The 20,754-nt window shown below is 41.5% G+C and overlaps 1 protein-coding gene and 1 long non-coding RNA gene across 8 annotated transcripts in view; one reads left to right on the forward strand and one right to left on the reverse strand.

Moving 5' to 3' along the window:
• pde4ca (phosphodiesterase 4C, cAMP-specific a) overlaps positions 1–18,798 on the forward strand; it is a 79,035-nt gene extending 60,237 nt beyond the window's left edge. For 3 of the 5 annotated variants that reach the window (XM_061796702.1, XM_061796700.1, XM_061796703.1), the window contains exons 2-15: positions 1,742–1,936; positions 5,035–5,071; positions 5,381–5,454; positions 5,562–5,614; positions 6,430–6,542; positions 11,358–11,451; positions 12,632–12,801; positions 12,884–12,982; positions 13,148–13,312; positions 13,400–13,499; positions 13,580–13,734; positions 13,818–13,940; positions 14,207–14,389; positions 15,053–18,798. In XM_061796702.1, the coding sequence (XP_061652686.1) occupies positions 5,048–5,071; positions 5,381–5,454; positions 5,562–5,614; positions 6,430–6,542; positions 11,358–11,451; positions 12,632–12,801; positions 12,884–12,982; positions 13,148–13,312; positions 13,400–13,499; positions 13,580–13,734; positions 13,818–13,940; positions 14,207–14,389; positions 15,053–15,526 (1,827 nt within the window). In that variant the 5' untranslated portion in view covers positions 1,742–1,936; positions 5,035–5,047 and the 3' untranslated portion in view covers positions 15,527–18,798. Of the gene's footprint in view, positions 1–1,741; positions 1,937–3,417; positions 3,463–5,034; positions 5,072–5,380; positions 5,455–5,561; positions 5,615–6,429; positions 6,543–11,357; positions 11,452–12,631; positions 12,802–12,883; positions 12,983–13,147; positions 13,313–13,399; positions 13,500–13,579; positions 13,735–13,817; positions 13,941–14,206; positions 14,390–15,052 lie in introns of all 5 variants that reach the window. The other 2 variants (XM_061796701.1, XM_061796699.1) reach the window with 1 other exon arrangement.
• LOC133488613 (uncharacterized) lies at positions 9,025–13,626 on the reverse strand. Of its 3 annotated transcripts, none has more exons than XR_009791700.1 (3): positions 13,130–13,626; positions 12,254–12,792; positions 9,025–10,518 (listed from the first exon to the last, which is right to left on the reverse strand). It is a non-coding gene; the product is annotated as an uncharacterized LOC133488613 (long non-coding RNA). The 3 variants fall into 3 exon arrangements; XR_009791702.1 differs by having other exon boundaries at positions 9,025–10,559; XR_009791701.1 differs by having other exon boundaries at positions 10,386–10,518; positions 12,254–13,023.
• Positions 18,799–20,754: the final 1,956 nt, after the last annotated feature.

Genomic DNA, 20,754 nt, shown 5'->3' on the forward strand with positions numbered 1-20,754 from the left:
TCACGCAGGAGCTGCTGTCGACCGCAGCTCACGCACTCACACGCAGACTGTCCAACGTCACACATCATGCCACCAGGCCCCGCCTCTTAAAGGCACATACTTGTACACAGACAATATAATAGGTACGTACATTATTTTTTACACATTCGCAGTTTTTTTGTGTGTGTTCAAATATGTTCACAATGTGTTTAAAGTCTTTCTATATCACAGATTTTCACCTAGTGTGTGTGGGTCTGAAACGTCTGCAACGATACATCGTATCCCACACGATAAACGAGCGTATACACTATAATCTGTTCCACAGCAAAACTGTCAACATTATAAAACCTTTGACTGTATAGTGGGTCCCTGCATACTCATGGTTCGGCACCCGTGGATTCACCTATTTGCAAAATTGTTTTTTTTTCAAAATTCTTTCCACATTTGTAAAAAAGATTTTCAATTTTGTTATACTATTTTTATTTTTATTTAACCAAGCCCCAAAACACATTTTATCCCCATTTATTCAAAAAAAAGAAAGAAATGTTGGGGTTTTAAAAAATATTTATAGATTTTTTTCGATACAATTATAATGGTCGTCAATTATCTGCAGACCGGCCCATTCCCTATGCCCCGTGAATAGCGGTGGTATTTTTTAAGTATCTTTTTAACATCCTTATCGGTCATATAAGTGTAAAAATGTGCTAACTGCTGTATAGTAAAACATGAAAACAATCAATTCACCTTTTGACGACTTATGCTGTGACACAGTAATGAATGATTGACAATTGCTGTGGTTTCCATCCATCCATCCATTTTCTGAGCCGCTTCTCCTCACTAGGGTCGCGGGCGTGCTGGAGCCTATCCCAGCTGTCATCGGGCAGGAGGCGGGGTACACCCTGAACTGGTTGCCAGCCAATCGCAGGGCACATAGGAACAAACAACCATTCGCACTCACAGTCATGCCTACGGGCAATTTAGAGTCTCCAATTCATGCATGTTTTTGGGATGTGGGAGGAAACCGGAGTACCCGGAGAAAACCCACGCAGGCACGGGGAGAACATGCAAACTCCACACAGGCGGGGCCGGGGATTGAACCCGGGTCCTCAGAACTGTGAGGCTGACGCTCTAACCAGTCGGCCACCGTGCCGCCTGCTGTGGTTTATGTTCCTTAATTAATTATTAATTACTTCCTCATATTTTACTCAGTAGCCAGGACAGAGACTTTTGTGCAACTTTTTGACATCGCAATTTGTTCTATTTCTAGTTCTGAATGAATGAGTGGACATACAGACTGATTCTGTTGTTTGTTTGCCTCGTTATACCACATTTAAGAGGCCGCTAATTTTATTGTACTTGAGGCCGTCAACAACACTTCCCCACATGTCAAAATGTCACACCCTCTCAAATGTGTAATTTGGGTCCTTTATTGTGCTGGTTATAATAGCTTTGCTTCCTTCTGCATTTTCCTGCTTTACAGATAAACGTCTGAACGTGATGAAAACTTGTTATATTTTAATGTGGGGTTTTCTTTTCATTTTTGTGGCCCATTGTCACTGGAATGTTTTTCACAGTCCACAAAAGTACAAACCGAGATTGCTACACTGTTTTGTCACAGTTTTAGCCAACTCTTGTTCTCACAAATGGAAGAAAACACATAGACATGCACTGAGCAAACATGCTGCAGTATTTTGAACTTTCTTTTGTCACACACCTCATAAAAAATAACTTTTATCTTGAACTCATCTCTTTCTGTCCACAGCTTTGATGTGGAGAATGGATTGTCGGTGGGCCGCAGTCCCCTGGACGCTCAGGCCAGCCCGAGCTCTGGTGGTCTGGTCCGACAAGCCAACTTTCCTCACAGCCAGCGGCGGGAATCTTTCCTCTACCGCTCGGACTCAGACTTTGACCTGTCACCCAAAGGTCCTTTGAAAAATGCCTCCACTGCAAGTGACCTGTAAGTTCATTTATTGCATATCCAATTGCTCGGTAACTGTTGATGTGTCAATGTCAGAAGATTTGCTTTGCTCTAATGAAGTCATGATTATGTCTACTTTAGTCAGATTTTTTTTACTACTTGGGTATTACAGGAGTGATGCATATGTGGTAATTACATTGTGAAATGTAAAGTAACTACAGTGGTACCTTGACTTATAAGTGCCCCCACTTTATTAAAAAAAAAAAAAAAGGAGTTTTTGAGTGACTCACTGTTGCTTTTTTATTTTTTCCTTTGTCTTGCAAGCCAAAATTTGTCTTATGAGCAAGCTTTGGCCATCACTGAGACACTTTAAGCAATTTATTGGACAGGGCAAACAGTATATAGTGTACAAATGAAAACGCTCACAAGGAGCTGCTGTAGGCCACTACTCACTTCCAGATGCTCACGTGCAGACTAACCGGCCGATCAGGCTCCAGCTCCTGATGGCTCTCACTAATTAGAATTTAGCCATTTCGAGTCTCTATCGATTTTATCGATACTGCTTATCGATCCGATTCCTCATTGATTCTCAGTGGGTGAGGGAATGAAATAATATAAATGGAAACCTCCTATGTCCAAATTTGGTCAATGTCTTATTTTTTCACAAATTCTTACTGTTGATCAGTCTCTACATGGGTCTGCTATTTTTACAAATTATTGACCAATTTTAGGTGTTGAAATGGGCTTGCTCTCTTTGATAATGCAATGTTAATGGCTCAAAAAGCATGCAATTTTTTGAGGGGGTTTTTTCCTTAACAGTGACGTTTTTGAAGATGCGAGGATTCCAAGTGACGGGAGCGATATGATAATACAAAAGATGATTCTGAGTTCTGAATATTGGAAGTATTCTCCCCCTTTGATTAAATTAAAACTTTGCAAGAGTTGCAAGCAGCCCCGGTATCATCTCTTCCACATGAAATATAGAGTCCTACTACATCGTCTTGCGTGTGACATCATCACTCATTTGCGACGTAAGAAGAATCAATAAACGGAATCGTATGGCAAGCAAACAAAAGATTCCTCAGAATCGAATGAGTGGGAACCAGTTTTTGATTCCCATCCCTACTCACTAGGCCACACCCTTAACGACACACATCACAAATTGATTTGATCTACAAGTAAATTGAGTTATAAGTTTTGCCATGGAACGAATTCAACTCGTAAATCAAGGTACCACTGTATATATTCTGTATTTTAATGTTCTAAAGATTTGATCCTCCTTACATTAAGATTTATTCGATTAGACTTAGGCATCTAAAATTGATGCACATGACATTCATCTTGTATGTAAATGTCAGAATGAACAAGCGGTACATCCATTTCACAACCACAACCAGAAAGAAAAGGGGCCTTCTTGTCTACATGTTTTTTCGTTGCCCGTTAAACGTGCCAGATTAAACCGAAACACTTGAAACAATGGCAGGCCCCCTCACCACTTCATTGGCTGTCTGTTTTTGAAGGGAAGAAAGCTTGAAGCACTGGGAGGTCAACTGGTTGTCATCTCGGTGAGACCAACGTGATAAGAATCAGATTAAATCACTGATTTCGTTCCCTGAAGCCCCCTTATGTCTTCCCCGTTGGACAGCTTCACGGCCGACCCCTCACTTTCCTCCTGCCAAAAGTGACCTTAACTGAATAAAACTTAATTCACCTTGGACCCCTTCGGTTCCCCTAAACACCATGTTATTTTTTGTGTGTGCATGGCATTTTTTTTTTTCTAGCAAGAAAGAACCACATTTTGTTTGGCATTCTAGTATTCCATCATCCTGTTTCATCCACCTTGTTTTGTTCCCTCACCAAACATCAGGAGTGCATGACATTGTTCTTGATACTACAGGTTGTCACAAAAAATGTACTCTGCCCATTAATCGTATATTTTTTGTTTAGATTCTTTCCTCTTATTTTTCTATTTAGCTTATTTTATTCATATCATTAGACTTGTGTCTATGTCAATAAAAACCTACATCAAAACAAAATTTTATGAGTAATGGCCAGTTAAAGAGTGAGTACATTTTTGGGACACCCTGCATTTTACACAATGATAATGTTAATGGTATGCTGTCACTCATAAGGACTTATTGTGCCATTTACACTGAAATTCATACTTTGGGATCTATTTTCATAGACAGCGCATCTGTGGCAATGCACAAATGCCAGTGGATTCAGATTTCCGTGAAAGCGAAACGCTCGCTGCACGTTTGGCAATTTTGCAGACCGGACTGCGAAAAGCTGGCCGTTCCAGCGCGGCGTGGGTGTGTCCTTTGAGATGCGCCTGGCGGAGTGACAATTTGATGGTGGAAAGTCGGTCTAAACTTACACCTGCGCTGACCACGTCTAACTCTATTTAAGTCGCCAGTGGATATCACCAGGTCATTCTGTATTCAATAATGGTACCTGCCTAAATTGTCTGTCGCCACACCAGCCAAGAGCAGTGGTAATGCTCCACTCACGCACAGATTACACATCGTACTTTCCTGTACAGAGATGTCTCCGTCTGTCTTTGACTATCATTGCGCCACATTCAAAGGGAATGAGAGGAGCCGCTTTGATTGTTGTCGAATGAAGTAGGCTGTAAACACACCGACAGTGGCGCAGCCCACCGTTTTCGGATTCACCGGGCTGCCCTGGTCTATGAAATTACAAACACTGGTCTAACCTCTGGTACACAGTTGCAACGCCCGCTGCGCTGGATTTACCCCAGTCATGAAAATAGAACCCCTTGTCTGTTGACATCTTAACAACATTCTTAGTGTTTGGGTTTTTTTACATACCGATATTATGGACTTACAAGACACTACATTAGGTACACCTGCTCAATCAAATGAGAACAATACAACAACTGTATCAAAAAAGGTATTAATTTAAGCATGTTTATTTTTGTGGTTGTAGTTTGCAGTGGTGGACTACACTGCATCACACAGAGAGTTGTTTCCAACCTTGTTTAGTTTTGCAAAGGTGTACCATGTGTGAGTGTTATTGTTGATTATTAAACTATATATATATCAATAAATGTAGCATCTTTTAGAATACTGTTTTCTCTTGTATTAATTTTTCTCCTGTTGTTCTGTCTCATGCAGACACACAGAAGACATGATTGTCACACCATTTGCACAGGTGAGTCCTTGCCATCCTGATGATTAAAAACATGGCAATGATATTATCTTGTAAGCAAAAAAAAACCACACACAATAGACACTGAGTACACTGCAGAATATTTCTTGATTAAGTGCTGAGTCAGGGCTACAGATGGAGTAACAGGCATGACATAATGTCATCACAATAGCACAGAGGGAGAGATGGACGAATGCCACAGTGTTTTGATTAATTAATTAAATTATATTAATAGATATGATTCAACATTAATTTAGTGAAAGACAAATGTTATATTTAGTTGGATTAACAGTTTTGTCATTCATGTGGCAGGTCCTTGCCAGCCTGAGGACAGTCCGGAGTAACTTTGCCGTCATAACTGGCCAGCAAGATCGGCCAGCCAGCAAGTATGTGCTTTGGGGGAAAGTCTCTACAGTCAGCCCTGCAAACTTATAAAGTGACAGCAAAATGAAATGTAGTTATCATGACGTAAATGGATGATCTGTATCTACAGGACCCGATCGTCCGGAAGCAACCCGCCGTCCATGTGCAATACCAGTCTGGCAGGTCAGTGCTTGTATTTGATTGGCTGTTGACAGAGTCAAGACGTAAGGACCACATTAAAGATTACATTTGCAAATCACTACTCACTCATATACAGTTTTTGATAATGAATGGCTACCAACACAATACAGAGTATACTTATGATATCATGGGATTCAATAAATACAGTAAACCACCACTATTCTGGGGAGACAGGGGCCGAACCCTGCCGCAAATAGCAAATTAATTGACGGCCCCATCACTGTAAAAAAAAAAACACATTTTAATTGCTTGTATTAATAGTTTAAACCGTAAATATACCACAAAGTATGATCCCAAAAGTCTTTAATATAATTTCAAACTCATCTACAAAATTATCCTTAAAAATGAATGGATTACAGATCATTAGATTTTGAAAGAAATGCAGGTGTACATGCGGTAAAGCCTCTCTGTCACGTCCACTAACCCAGGCTAAACTTGGCTCCCCCCATGCATACAAAGATCTGAATCGCTCTCTCTCTCTCTCTTTCTCTCTCTCTCTCTCTCTCTCTCCCTCCCTCCCTCCCTCCCTCCTTACTGCTTTTCTATCAGCCAAGGATTGTATTGTATGCCATCTTGTATTCTACAACATTACAGAAGGAGCACAAAAATATGCAAATGATTGAGTTTTTCAGCAAATAGTTAAGGATAGGCTCCCCAGGAAAAAAAAGAAAACTAAAAGTTGAATTTGTGAATAGCGAACCATGAATAGGTGGGGGCTCACGATGGATGCACATATGGATGTTTTGGGAAAGTTGAATCCATCCCATAACAAGCTCTCTATGTTGCCCTGGCTACAGAGGAGCCTCACCAGCAGCTGGCCATAGAGACTCTGGATGAGCTGGACTGGTGTCTGGAGCAACTGGAGACCCTGAAAACCCGACACTCTGTCAGTGAGATGGCTTCCAACAAGGTAACTCTACCAGCAAAACATCAGGACACAGGTCAGTTCTAACGTAGTGGTTCACACAGCTGACTCGGATTCCTGCTCCTTGACCAAAGGTGTGGATGTGACTGGACTGTCTCTGTGTGCCCTGTGATTGGCGGGTGACCAATCCAGTGTATGCCCACATTCAGCCGGGATAGTAAATGGATGGATGGGGATGGTTCACATGGACACATCGTTGCATTTAGTCACTCTATTAGTTTGTCAGATTCACAGTACAATATAGAAATGAAATGGTATGAAAAGTTATCAGTATCATCACAACATTGCTAAAAGTTGCAAACGAAAAAATTACAGTAACATGCACATGAAGCATTGCAACTTTTATTTTGAATACAAGCCTAAAATCAGCAACCATATGTACTTTTTGTCCTTTTGAAAGAGTGAGCAGTAGCAACCAAAATCAATTTTCATGCAAGATCTTAAGAAGGTTTTCTCCGGGCACTCCGGTTTCCTCCCACATCCCAAGAACATGCATGAATTGGAGACGCTAAAATTGCCCGTAGGTGTGACTGCGAGTGCGAATGCTTGTTTGTTTGTATGTGCCCTGCGATTGGCTGGCAACCAGTTCAGGGTGTACCCTGCCTCCTGCCCGAAGATAGCTGGGATAGGCTCCAGCACGCCCGTGACCCTAGTGAGGAGAAGCGGCTCAGAAAATGGATGAATGGATGGATCTTACGAAGATGCTCATGACAACTTTTGCCCAATACCAATACTGCTTGTGGCACGCACCGGGTGAGAGAAGCCAAAAGACTTCTACAGTACAGAACTACTATCAGAGATGCGAAATACAATATTAACGATAGTAAAAACGATTATACTAACCATTTGAAATTTTATCCATTTACAGGGGATATAATTTTCAAACATAATCCCTTTTGTCATATTTGTTAAAACAGTCATTATGACTTGACAGTAACCTCGCACAAAAATAAAGCTTCAACATTCAGTGTTATAGTAACAGCCTATTACAAATTAGGTGCCTTTCTGGGGTAATAAGTTAATAGGTCTGTGCAAGGCCGCAGGGTTGTGCCCGTGAGTGCGCGACAAATGATTGACATCACGGAACTCACACCTTGTTTCTCTGAATGGTTGTTTTCCCTCGGACACGGTGGTTTCTTGTATCAAATTAGAGGCACAAGATGAGACCAAATCAGATTTATCATGTACTATTGTCAACTCATAATGACTGTTTTAACAAATAAGACAAATGTTTTTTTATTCCAAACTCCGCTTTAAACTGCCCTTTAAATTGCAAACTCCCCTTTAGACCGCAAACTGCTTCATCGCTATTTCATAGGATTTGCATTGAACTTATATTTTAATGTAAAAAGTTGATCACCACCAAATTGTACATCTTCCTAAACACCCATCTGCATCTGCCTGAATTTTTTCAAGATCCATGTTATTCACTGATACATTAAATGACATGTAAAACAATTGATAGAAAGATCTTTCACTATTTCAAAAAAGTCCAACTAAATTCCTGGCTTTGCACCTTTTAACTGTTTTTAAAAGTTACATCCCTTACAGGATTAAATATCAAGGAACAGTGTGCACCATTGTCCCATCTGAAACATTTCCTTTACTTCAGTAAGTGTCAAACATTTTTTAAAGGGTATTAGTTGATGTTAATCCTTGCATGTAGCTGTTTAATGGCCAAATTCTAGTGAACCCTAGTGTGACACAAAGTCCAGTCATGGCTTGCGATCTTCACTGTTGCCTACACAAAGCCATTAGATCATCCATCACTGTCCCATGGAAATATAATATTCCAACCATTGAGAAGATGCTTCCTCTATGAATGACAGGGAGAGTTTTCATGCATGCAACTAAAGACAAGTCACACCCTTCCCCCCACTCGTGCAGAAAAATGTGAATGAGGATAAAATGGCTTCTCCTCCATCCATCCTTTCTCCCAACCCCCTTGCTTTCCTCTCCTCTCCTTCCCCCGCCCCTTCACCTCCACCCACTTTTCCCAGACTCAAGTCCAACACTTGCGTGATTTCACAATTAGACCGCCCACTCAGTGTACACGTGCTCTTCATACTATTAAGCACATACATGCCACACGGATGCATACATTGTCTCGTACAGTATATTGTCTGCCCGGATACATACAGTATAACCACTGCACACGCTCACGTGGCAGCATCCTGGGTTCCGTGAGAGGGAACCCTCCCCTCTTTCCGCCCTTATAGTCCCGCAGATCAGTCAATGAGCAGCACCAGTCAATGGGGGAGAATTATCTATGCTGACAATTAAGAAAAGGCCAGGCACGTGGTAGGCTGAATTGTTTCTGCATCACTGACAACTTTATCAAACAATTTCAGCTTAGAAGATGGATGGATGGATGGATTGTAAACGACCCCGAAAAGTGTTTTGTGGAAGAGTGAGACCTAAGTTCGTGTAAGAGACGTTTTTTTCCCCCACTTATTTCAGTGCAATTTTCCATTCCCATTTGATAAGTGGGTAGATTTACAGTAAATCAAACTTTCTTTCTCAGGTTGTCATGGTTAGGGTTTGTTCCACAATGAAGACATCAGCGTGCCTGTGAGCCAAAATGTGGTATGTTCACAAACAGTGTGTCTTCTAAATTTCATACACCATAAAGAAGAGTTGTTAACAACCCTTACAAATTTGAATTATTAAAATCAATAGCCAAGTATATAGAATGAGGCTTCAAAATAATGAAAAATCAAGCTGTTATCAAACGCTGTACCGTGTCTGCTGAAGGCACGGAAACCACGTCCTGCTCATCTGTCAACTGTCAATCCAATACCACTACTACAACCTGAAAAAGTGAATGCTACTTCGTCTAGCATCTTTCTTATGCCTACACATCCCGAAATGATTGAGCCGTGAAAATATAGACGCATAAAGCCTGCGGTGTCTGGAATATATCCCACCATGTCGTCACGGCCGACAACGAGGCGCTCTAAAAAGGCGATATCAGCGTGGGGCACTGTCCACCTGCTGGCTGTCAAGTCTGACTACCCCACCACCACCACCCTTCTTTTCCCCTCCTGGCGATATCCACCTTCCTTACTGTGATGTGCGCGCACTCACAGCCGCCAACGAGGCGCTTTAAAACGGACACACCAGCCCGGATTATTAGCCATCCATCCATTTTCACACCGTAATTGAGTGGGAACTAAACCCATGCTGGCTCAATAAAGACAAGGAAACAGTTTTACAAAATAGCATGTACTTTTTATAATGCTTTGTCAGCATAGTATATTCTTTCCTGTAGATGATGCTCATGATGGTCAATGTCCCCCACAACATTGTGGTACATGATGTACTCTTTTTTTTTTTTTTTGGCTTCATGAATGAACTGCCCCCCTTATCATCTTCTCTTTCATCATTTTTCTTTATATCGTCTTCAAACTTGGTGCACATGGTGCATCTCACAACCTCCAGCTACAACACGCTCGGCCCCACCCACTTTGTGTAGCTTTCGACCAATGAGAGGACCGCGGCTCTCCCGGCCTCTGCTGCAGCACTCGCCGGATTGGCCGCTATTCTTAGACATTTTTTTTTGGAGGGAGGCGTGGACAAGAGTACCCCGTTGTCTCACTGTTTACACACACAAGAGCAGGCAGTAAGGGAGTGAATGAGGGAGAGTGGGGAAGGAAGGCGGACGACCACATTCCCACAGATGTGCTTCCAGCTCTCTCGTTCTTCCTCGGCCCTCCAGAGTTTTCCGCTTGTATCGATCGAGGCTTAGCAGGGGGCTCCCTGCTTGTAGGAGCTTCTGCTCAAGCAAGCAGTGAAAGAAGCATACAGGCAGTGGCAGAGGATGACCATGAAGCTCAGCGCTCACACTTGATTTTATTCTTGCTCCCATGCTTGATTTTGCGTTGAAATGCCAGAAGTGGATCCTTTCATCTCGGAGTCGTGGATGTTCATTCAGGTAGGGAGTGCTTGACTGATGAATGAGCTGTGGGAGGGTGCAGAGGACTGCCTGAGGTTCACATGTTGCTTGTTTTGTGAATAAAGAAAAGGTGATGTTAACGAATACTTGTGATTAGATTCTTTGATTCTTTTAGGTGTATGTTTCATTGCATGCTGGAATAACTGTATATCCTGTACAATGTGATCTACAGTACAGCAGTGTTTCCCAACCTTTTTGGAGCAAAGCCTGCTGGCAAGTACAATGTATTAGATTAGTGTTGCCATTGGACATTTTATTATCTGTCAACCAGTGTTTGACAGTTGTTGTTTTTTTAAATACTTTGGCCACTATGGAGAAGAACAGTGGCTAGATGATGATCATTTGCTCATAAAAGTTGTCAGTGTGTGTGCAGTATCCTGCACTTAAATTGATCATTATGCCAGTGATTCCCAACCACTGAAAGATCATCAGGTGTGCCGCGGAAAATCATCCAATTCCATTTAATTGGTCAGAAAAGTATTACTTACTTACTCTAAATAGTTGTATCTGTCTTTATCTATTGATGCCTACAGTGTATAGTGACAGGCAGAATGATTAAATGCACTTCCACTAGATGGCAGAAGGTAAAATGAACCTGTGCATCCACCTGCTGCCACTCATAGAACAGAATAATAGCTTTGTGTTCCACTAAACAGACTCGGATTTCTTTCAAAGTACTGTAAATCAGTACATAATGTAGACTATATGTGACATTTTTATTTGGTGGTGCGCCATGCAATTTTTTTCATGTCAAATATGTGCCTTGGCTCAAGAACAGTTTGGAAACACGGCATTATACCATGTTCAAAACAAGCTGATGGTTTGATTTGTTGTGCTGTGTCCAGTTCAAGAGGATGTTGAACCGAGAGCTCACCCAGCTGTCAGAGACCAGCCGCTCAGGGAACCAGGTCTCGGAATTCATCTCAAGTACCTTCCTAGGTAATTTACCAGGACATTACGCAATGATTTACTTGTCTGAATATGAAAAAGTATGCTTGCTTATTCACAATGGGCTATATTCTCCCGTATGCTTGAATCAGAAAAGGCAGCTCCGTGCTTTTCCCTCTGCGCCCGTTCTGCCATCCGCTGAAGTCTATCACTTGCACATCTACTGGCCATGTGCGCACTTTGGGTAGTGTAACCCTAAAATGTGGCCGTTCCCTCTCATATCAGGCCTTGCGCATATTCTGCCCCAGACTTAAGCGGATTTCCTCTTGCGCGCTCCAGAGGCTGTAGTAAGTCTAGCGCCCCAGGAAGGTGAAACGTTATATTGCATGTTTTGATCCACTCGCGTGCTCCTAGCCTCCGATGGCAGCTGTCGGCGGCCCGGCGGCTAACTCGGCACGCTGACAGACTTCTGGCCCGTGGCCGACTGCTCGTAATGTGTCCTGACCATATGACGTTGATTGACGGCGGAACGTCAACATATAATGCCATACTACTTTAATTCATTTTCATGCACGTGCTGTGAGTGTCTGAGAGTTTGTCTGAAGTCGCAGCTGCAGTCATTTTGACGGTGTGTTAGATATGGAATTTTTCTGCTTATATTTGATCAATGTCGTCGTCATTTAAGTGACAACTACGGTTGCTGGGCAACGCTGATCAACAGCTTGCTCACTCGCATTCTTATTGATGGCCTTCCAAATGCGGTCACTCATAATCACAGTATTCTGATTCAATTACATATATTGTACAATATGTAATATAGAGATTAGAGAACACGAAAACACATGCCCCTTACCTTGTTAGAGGAGCGGTGCTGACATCTCTCAGGCGACCATTAACTTGCGTTTCCTCTACGATGGTTGATTTCACATTTAAAGTGTGACATAGTCTGCGAGGGTATTTCAAAGGCTTTCATATGTCTCAGGAAAAATCCACATTTCGGGAATTCTACACACCGGCAGACTTTAATGAGTCACGCCTCTCAAACTGTTGTCAGAAGTCATTATGGCAAAATCGGTGTAACTGGAAAACACGCAAGCCAGGTGTGTAAAATACTGACTTATGCACCAACGGGAGAATATGGCCCTGCGGAAGTATAATGTTGCAAAAATAGTAATGATTACATTATTACACACTGCGACACTTGACATTTTTGTCTGTGTCCATCTGACAGAGAAGCAACATGATATGGACATCATGGCTCCCCCCACCAAGGAGGAGAAGAAGAAGCGACCCATGTCCCAGATCAGCGGTGTGAAGAAGCCTACGCACAGCCCCAGCCTCGCACCATCCACCATCCCTCGCTTTGGGGTCAACGCCACCCAGGAAGGTCATCTAGCCAAAGTACAAGGACCGCCGTAGTAGTGCTGTAATGTTTGAGTTTCGATGCATTGTTTTTATGATTCACGTCTGTGCTTGTGTGCAGGAATTGGAGGATATTAATAAATGGGGAATTGACGTCTTTAAGGTCGGCGAGCACTCTGGGAATCGTCCACTCACAGTCACCATGTACACCATCTTCCAGGTAACACACCTCAAATGCCTTGTGGCTCTTCCTCAAACATACTGTTTGTGATCAATGAAAGTAAAGTGGCACCTTGCTTGTCAGTTTGGGCACTTGTAAGTCAAGGTACAGCTGTATAAACAAGCTTTCATAAATGATGGACTTCACCTTGGCCTTCTGTCTCAGGAGCGCGACCTGCTCAAGTCTTTCAAGATCCCAGTTGACACTTTCATTACATTCATGATGACTTTGGAGGATCACTACCATGCAGACGTGGCGTATCACAACAACATCCATGCCGCCGACGTTGTCCAGTCAACTCACGTGCTGCTTTCAACACCTGCGCTGGAGGTACACGAGCACTGAAAAGACAGACTTATTAAGAAGAAACAACACCACTGGTGGTTATAAATTGATTATTATCCTTGTGTGGTAAAGGCCGTGTTCACCGATCTGGAAATCCTCGCCGCTCTCTTTGCCAGTGCCATCCATGATGTGGATCACCCTGGTGTTTCCAATCAGTTTCTCATCAACACTAGTGAGTTTGTCCTACAAAAGATGTGCGATTTTGTGTATTTAACATGACTTTAAATTCATCAAACTCTTTGCCCCACTCAGATTCTGAGCTGGCGTTGATGTACAACGACTCATCCGTATTGGAGAATCACCACCTAGCTGTCGGGTTTAAGCTTCTGCAAGAGGACAACTGTGACATCTTTCAAAACCTCAGCAAGAAACAGAGACACTCACTGCGTAAATTAGTCATTGACATGGTGAGTCAACTTCAGCCAGTGGCATCTGAATTACCTTGGAATGATAACTCCTGACATATTTGTTGCGATTAATGTGATAACAGGTGCTAGCCACTGATATGTCCAAACACATGAACCTGCTGGCAGACCTAAAAACCATGGTGGAGACCAAGAAAGTCACCAGTTTAGGTGTTCTGCTTCTGGACAATTACTCAGACCGCATTCAGGTAAGATCTTTTTGTAGGATTTGGATGACAAAATGACACTTCTCTGCAGCCACTCTATATCAAAGGCTCTTAAGAAAAAGAAAAATAATCTGCAATAAATAAAAAATAGGCAACTGTTCAATTACTTTGGCATTCAAGGGTACACGTGGTAGTTATGTTTAATTGGCGTTAGAATAATGTGTGGGTCCATTTGTCCCCTGAACCCAAAATGTTTGAGAACTGCTGTTCTCTTCAACATACGAATTATGCCAATCGTATCACTGCAGGTCCTTCAGAACATGGTGCACTGTGCCGACCTGAGTAACCCCACCAAGCCACTTGAGTTGTACCGTCAGTGGACTGATCGGATCATGGTGGAGTTCTTCACCCAAGGGGACAGGGAGCGGGACAAGGGCATGGAGATCAGCCCTATGTGTGACAAACACAATGCCTCCATTGAGAAGAGCCAGGTAAAATGTTTCCTCATCATCAATCACATTCGTAATTTGGCAACAATTGAACATTTTGTAATTTTTGTAAATAACAGGGACTAGGATACTTTCGGGAGGCAGAAAAGCGAGTGACTAACGTTGACATGAACTGAAATGATGAAAATGTTTGGGATTACGCGACCAAATATACCCCCGCGACGTTTATATTTTTGTAGATTTCCTTCAAATATATATATATATATTAGGGGACCCAGTGAGTTAGGAGGATAAATTGCTGTCATGAATAGTTGTACAGAAACGATCGCAACACTCCCTAGTCGCGGAGTAGCCAGTTCTAAAGGGACAGACTGGGAAACCAAATCCCCATCATTGGATTTGTGGAAGGCATTTTCTGACAGGTATTTATAAAATGTTTGGTTGGGTTGTCTTTAAGTAATTTACCAAAACATAATGGCTAGCCTGCCTGGTAGCTAACTATATCAGCTCTATAGCACGCTGTTCATTTCAATGTCAAAAGAGCATGTCTGTGCCATTAATCCAAGCAACAGAAAAGTCTGTCAATGATCATGTGAAGGGTTTGTTTGCTCATGGCACCGTTGGCAAAAGCTCAGTCTTTTGGCACCCGAAAGTACATGTGACGTCAAACTCAGGGATCCCGCTTATCTGGTGTTCATGTTTCAGGTGGGTTTCATTGATTACATCGTCCATCCTCTTTGGGAGACATGGGCTGACCTCGTTCACCCCGATGCGCAGGAGATCCTAGACACCTTGGAGGATAACAGAGAGTGGTACCAGAGCATGATCCCCCGCAGTCCTTCACCAAATCCCGAAGGCCCAGAAGAAGGGGGCGTCACTGGAGAAGCCTCGGGGTTTTGTGCGGGCACAGCATCCACTGACAAGTTCCAGTTTGAGCTGACCTTAGAGGAGGAGGAGGGAGAATCTGATGCGGAGAGCCTGCCAGATGAAGAGGAGGGTAGTCAAGGGACTGAAGCATCCAGAACTGATCCTGCCAAAGGATTCAATGCCATAACTGCTCACCTACTCCCTAAAACCATCGCTGCTGATGCAACAAGAACGTTTTCCGCACACTCCGATAAAGACATGGCAGCAGAAAGAGCGACAGACACGGGATCAGACATCAGACTCGACACATAGCACCCATCCCAAGTTTCAGCTCCACCTTCACCTTCAGCCTTTTTTTTTTTTTTTTTTTTTTTTTCTTGATTTCAGTGCCTCGTCCGTTGTCACTCTGCTTCTCCTCGTGCACACAAACTTCACCTTTGTTTCCGGAGGTACGGTGACAGCGAAACCTCTGGATGGGAAGCACTTGTGTGCAGCTGTGAACGAGGTCTGCAGTTGAAGCAGGCACTTGCACTAAAGACAGACTGAGAGACTGAGTCTGGGAGAGGACAGGAATTCGGGTTTCTGACTGTTTGTTTCTGTTCTGTCAGTCAGACACACTGTGGCTATTCTACAGAGACCATGTGACAAGAAATACTTGCCAGATTAGGTTGCACCACAAGAATTGAATTGAAATGAATTGTCTTCCTCGTTTTCGTTTTTAAGTAAAGATGGTGAGGAAGTGGTGAATGACACGAAAAACACAATGATGTCAGCTTGATTCGTTATTCAACTTGAATTTGGCTGAGGATACTTGAAGAGGTTTTGCCTCTCTTTCAAGGTTGATTCTTAAATTGTGACAAACTACGGGGGAGTTTACCTATAGCAAGACATTTTGCCAAACTAGCAACTTAATGTTGTTTTGCCTGCCTTTGAAATCTTTGCTATATAATGATGTTGTCTTTTAATTAAGATAACTTGTCAAACCTGTTCCAGCAAAATGCACACAGAGTGAGAGTGTAGGAAACCTGAAATTTAGAAGACATTTTGAGTGACTCTTGTCATTCTTGTATGCATAACTCCCCCTCGCCAGCCAGTCAGTGGAAGAAGATTAAAGTGAATAACCTGCCAAAAAGCACGAGCTCTTTTGACATTGTCCTCTGCCTCCAGCTTGTTACCTCCATTTCTGTATCTTTCAGTGGCAGGCTGTGCATGTGGTACCTGGGCCTTCAGTGACTTATCCCACTTAATCCACCTCTTAATACCACCACTATAACGTTGCAATTATAGAAGCCATCAATTTGATACAAATATGCAACATAACAGCACACAACTGTGCCACATACTGTACCTTATTTAGAGCAGTTCGGAATCAATATGAAATAACCTGACAAAAACAAAAATGTAAATGAAGTCAATCATACTCACCCGAGATCCTGATTAAATGTGACTTGTTTTGCTAGTTGGAGTTCGCTGTAGCAAGTTTTGCTCTGACCAACCACCTGACCCTCGGAGGATGAATTTGAAATCTTATTGGTTAAAAACAAAAACTGTACCGCACTAATATAGTTTAGGTTCCATCAGCAAGCACTACTGATTCTGAAGGCCCTGAGCAGATTAGATTAACATGGCAACACAAAGAGGCTGAAATCGAACACGCAACACACGTACCGGAAGCAGTGCAGCCAAGAGAAACCCACTCCTGCTATCTTTAAACTACTGTCATCATGAACTCGTTTCAGAACAGCCACAACAAAGTGCTCTGTGTACATGTTTCCCCCTGGTGTTGAAAAGTAGTCCTTCATCTTTGGTATCAAATTTGCATGGCCTGCATGGGAAACACATTCAAAGTGGGTTCAACTGTAGATCCCTCTGTCCAAAAATATCAGCAAAGTTTCTTCTTTGTTACTATTTAAACTCTTGGTTTTTGTTTTTTTGTTTTTTAAATTTAAAGTCACTTGTCTGCATTGTTGATATGCACACACCCATTTGATCAGTTTGCCTTCAAATTGAGCACTTTAGAGGTTTTTTTTTGTTGTTGTTCATGGCTAGTAGCCCTCATTGTGATTTGGAAGGGCTTCGATTCAATCCACAAGGACATGGAGGCTTTTGACTGAAATGCTACATGCACAAAAATCATGCAAACACTGAACGCTACATTCTATTGGGCCACTGTCATTACTTTAAAGCAATGGTGCATTTATAAACTGAAATAGTATTTTTACAATGAGCAGGATGCATCTTTGTAACTGTTAAAAAAAAAGAAAAAAAGTGAGTGTTTTTTTTCCTCTTGTTAATCAATATTTTGCTCTCCATCACATAAGTCAATGACAAAACAAGTGCCAGGCAAACACGACACAACCCATACTGTAGTTTCCATTTTGCCACAGGCTACTTTCCACCAGCGCCAAACTGATAAAAGTTGGTTGATTGTAGCACCTCGTGTGCCAATCTAACCCCAGCATCTCTCCAACTCGTATTCAAACTGTAACTGATATTGTCTTAAAGCGATGACGTGTTTTTCTATGTGAGAGCGAATGACTGGGAGGATTTTTTTTTTTTTTTGCTAATAAAAACCAAAGCACTTTGTATAGTACAATTTACAATTGTGTACCTCCATTATGTGTATAATGTGACAGTTTTGTGGGCTGTTGAGTGACATTCACGGGCTATGCCACTACAGCTGTCAAAGATTGGACTTTGGGATGGAAGTCTTTCTCTTTTTCTGTATTTGTTGCACAACTTTGACTACAAGATATGAACAGCATAAAGACCACTATAGAGTTCTGTTTTAGCACAAATCACTCCCATTCAATGTGTCAATTTGTCATGTTTCTATTTTTTTTCTTTTTTCATGTTGTATTTTCACTCCTGGGATTTTCTTTTCTTTTTTTTCTGGGCCATAGATGTATTCACCAACATGCTGGAGGAATACGTGCAATGCTTTCTGTCACCATTAACAGCACAAGCACAACAACACTACAGGATGCCTTGAAAACTTAAGGTCTATCGAACAGCATCTTAACCAGCACAACATACACAAGGATTCAGTGTGTGTTTTATCTTGTACAATTTCCTCACATTGCTCCATGTACAGTTTATTTATTATTTCCATACTACCTATGAGACACAATGGAAAAGTAGACTTTGTTAGTCTAAGGTTTAGATCTCATTTGTCATATGATGTGTCAGAAAGACTTATGGGAAAGGTTCCAATGTTTCTCTGCTTTTTTTCTTCTCTACGGTTTGTTTCTGCAAATAACATTCATAAGCAAAGTTACTCATTTTCATATTTCGTTGGTATGAAAATAGTTGAGTGGCAGATTTCCCTCAGGGTTTTCTGAAACATTTCTCCTTCTACTGTCTTCCTCTGTTGTCATGAAGGATCTTCCAGAATATTGTTCGTCGACAGTGAAGATTTCGGTCTGAAATTGTCATCTTAGATGAGAATCTCTTCTTCCTGATGATGTATGGTTCAGGAATGACTACCACAGCTTTGACAATCTCTCTTTCATTTAACTGCGGGTGTTTGTGCCCTCCTTCCAACTAGAACTGTATGCCTTGCCAATAAAAGAAAAAACATTTCACTCTTTCATGTATTCTCTGCTTTTCTATATATCCATCCATCCATTTTCTGAGCCGCTTCTCCTCACTAGGGTCGCGGGCGTGCTGGAGCCTATCCCAGCTATCATCGGGCAGGAGGCGGGGTACACCCTGAACTGGTTGACAGCCAATCGCAGGGCACATACAAACTAACAACCATTCGCACTTACATTCACACCTACGGGCAATTTAGAGTCTCCAGTTCATGCATGTTTTTGGGATGTGCGAGGAAACCGGAGCGCCTGGAGAAAACTCACGCAGGCACGGGTAGAACATGCAAACTCCACACAGGCGGGGCCGGGGATTGAACCCCAGTCCTCAGACCTGTGAGGCTGACGCTCTAACCAGTATATATATATATGTGTGTGTGTGTGTGTATATATATATATATGTGTGTGTGTATTTCTTCCCATATTTTTGGTGTGGTAAAATAAAAACCTTAATCTAATGCAATGATTCAAGATTCAGAGTAGTAATCATATGAACATGTTTCCCTGCAATGAAATTCTTACTTTGCTGTGCGCATGGCTGCCAAGATAATGTAAGATAGGAATAGTACAAAACAAAAAACAATACAATATACAGTTGGCACAAAATGAAGGAACACAACTGGCTTGTAAACCTATATGGCAATTGCACAACTATTGCAGCGTTTGATTGTGCTGCGTATTGTGCAACATTAGCAGCTTGCTCAGAGGAGGTAGTGTCAAAACACACCAAGATAAGCTATGTGTGCATAGACTCCAACTTACTTCTGTCAGCTGTTGAAGGGTCTGATGGCAGTATGAAAGACAGAAAGAGTTATTTCAGTCTGGTAGCGTGTGTACAATTAGTTCAAAGTGTGAACTATAATACGGTGTTATTGACAGTAAAATTAACGTACAGTGTATGAAACTTGATAGGCATAATACGTATGCATAATAGCTCTATTGCCCAATGCATATTGAAACTTGAAAGACGTTCTAGAGCTTAACATAATGAAATGTGACTGTACTAATAATATAGTCTATACATATTTTTTTATTTACCCTGTTATAAATACTGCAAAAAAATATTTCAGTGTTTTGGGCCATTCCAGTGAATTGGTGCCATTTGCTTTTTTTGTACAGTAAATCTAAATTTCTGTCTTTTTTCAACCATAAATCAAATAATATTCAGATTTAACTACTCAAAGTGTGTATTGGCCCATCTCAGGTAACTTAATTTTTTATGTGGTACCACTGGTGGTGCCGGCCTCCCTCTCGTGGTATGCAAAAGAATCACTAAATTAAATGTTCAAACTGTGCATGTTACAATGGCTTGAATATTTTTCCATCCAGTACATTAGATTTGTTAAGCACAGGTCAGTTGTATCTAACTTTTTAATACATTTTCATTTAGTCTTTTAGAACTGTTGTTTTCAAATATTTAGGTACAATTTTTATTGATTTTTTTTATCGTAACTACTTGTAATATTATATAAATCGTTTTTTCTTTTATTTTATTTAAGCACAGCGGTTGAGCATTAATGCTCAAACTGTGCATAATGTTAAAGTGGCTTACAAAAATATTAAATATACTTTTTAATGATACATGGTATGGTAGTTAAATTTTTGTCATTTTGGTGGTACTTGGAGAACCAAGTATTTTTTTTAAATGGTGCTAGGTGTATAAAGTTGGAAACCCACGGTGCTAGGGTAACAGGAGTGTGTAAAAACCCAGGAAGACGACGAGTTAAGTACTTTGAATTTAAAATAAATGTATTTTTATTTTTTAAAGAAAATCAAGTATACCGTAGTTGGGATAAGGAGTAACACAATTATTAAAAAAAATAAAAATTAAAAAAAAACATTTGTATAGGCTTTAAATTAGTATATTTGCTGGGAAGGTGTAATTTTAGGACGCAGGGACAGGCAATAAAGGCTATTTTACCAGTGTTCAAAGTAATTTAAAAGAGTCTT

This window comes from Phyllopteryx taeniolatus, chromosome 14 (assembly GCF_024500385.1).
Source record: "Phyllopteryx taeniolatus isolate TA_2022b chromosome 14, UOR_Ptae_1.2, whole genome shotgun sequence".
Lineage (NCBI taxonomy): Eukaryota > Metazoa > Chordata > Actinopteri > Syngnathiformes > Syngnathidae > Phyllopteryx > Phyllopteryx taeniolatus.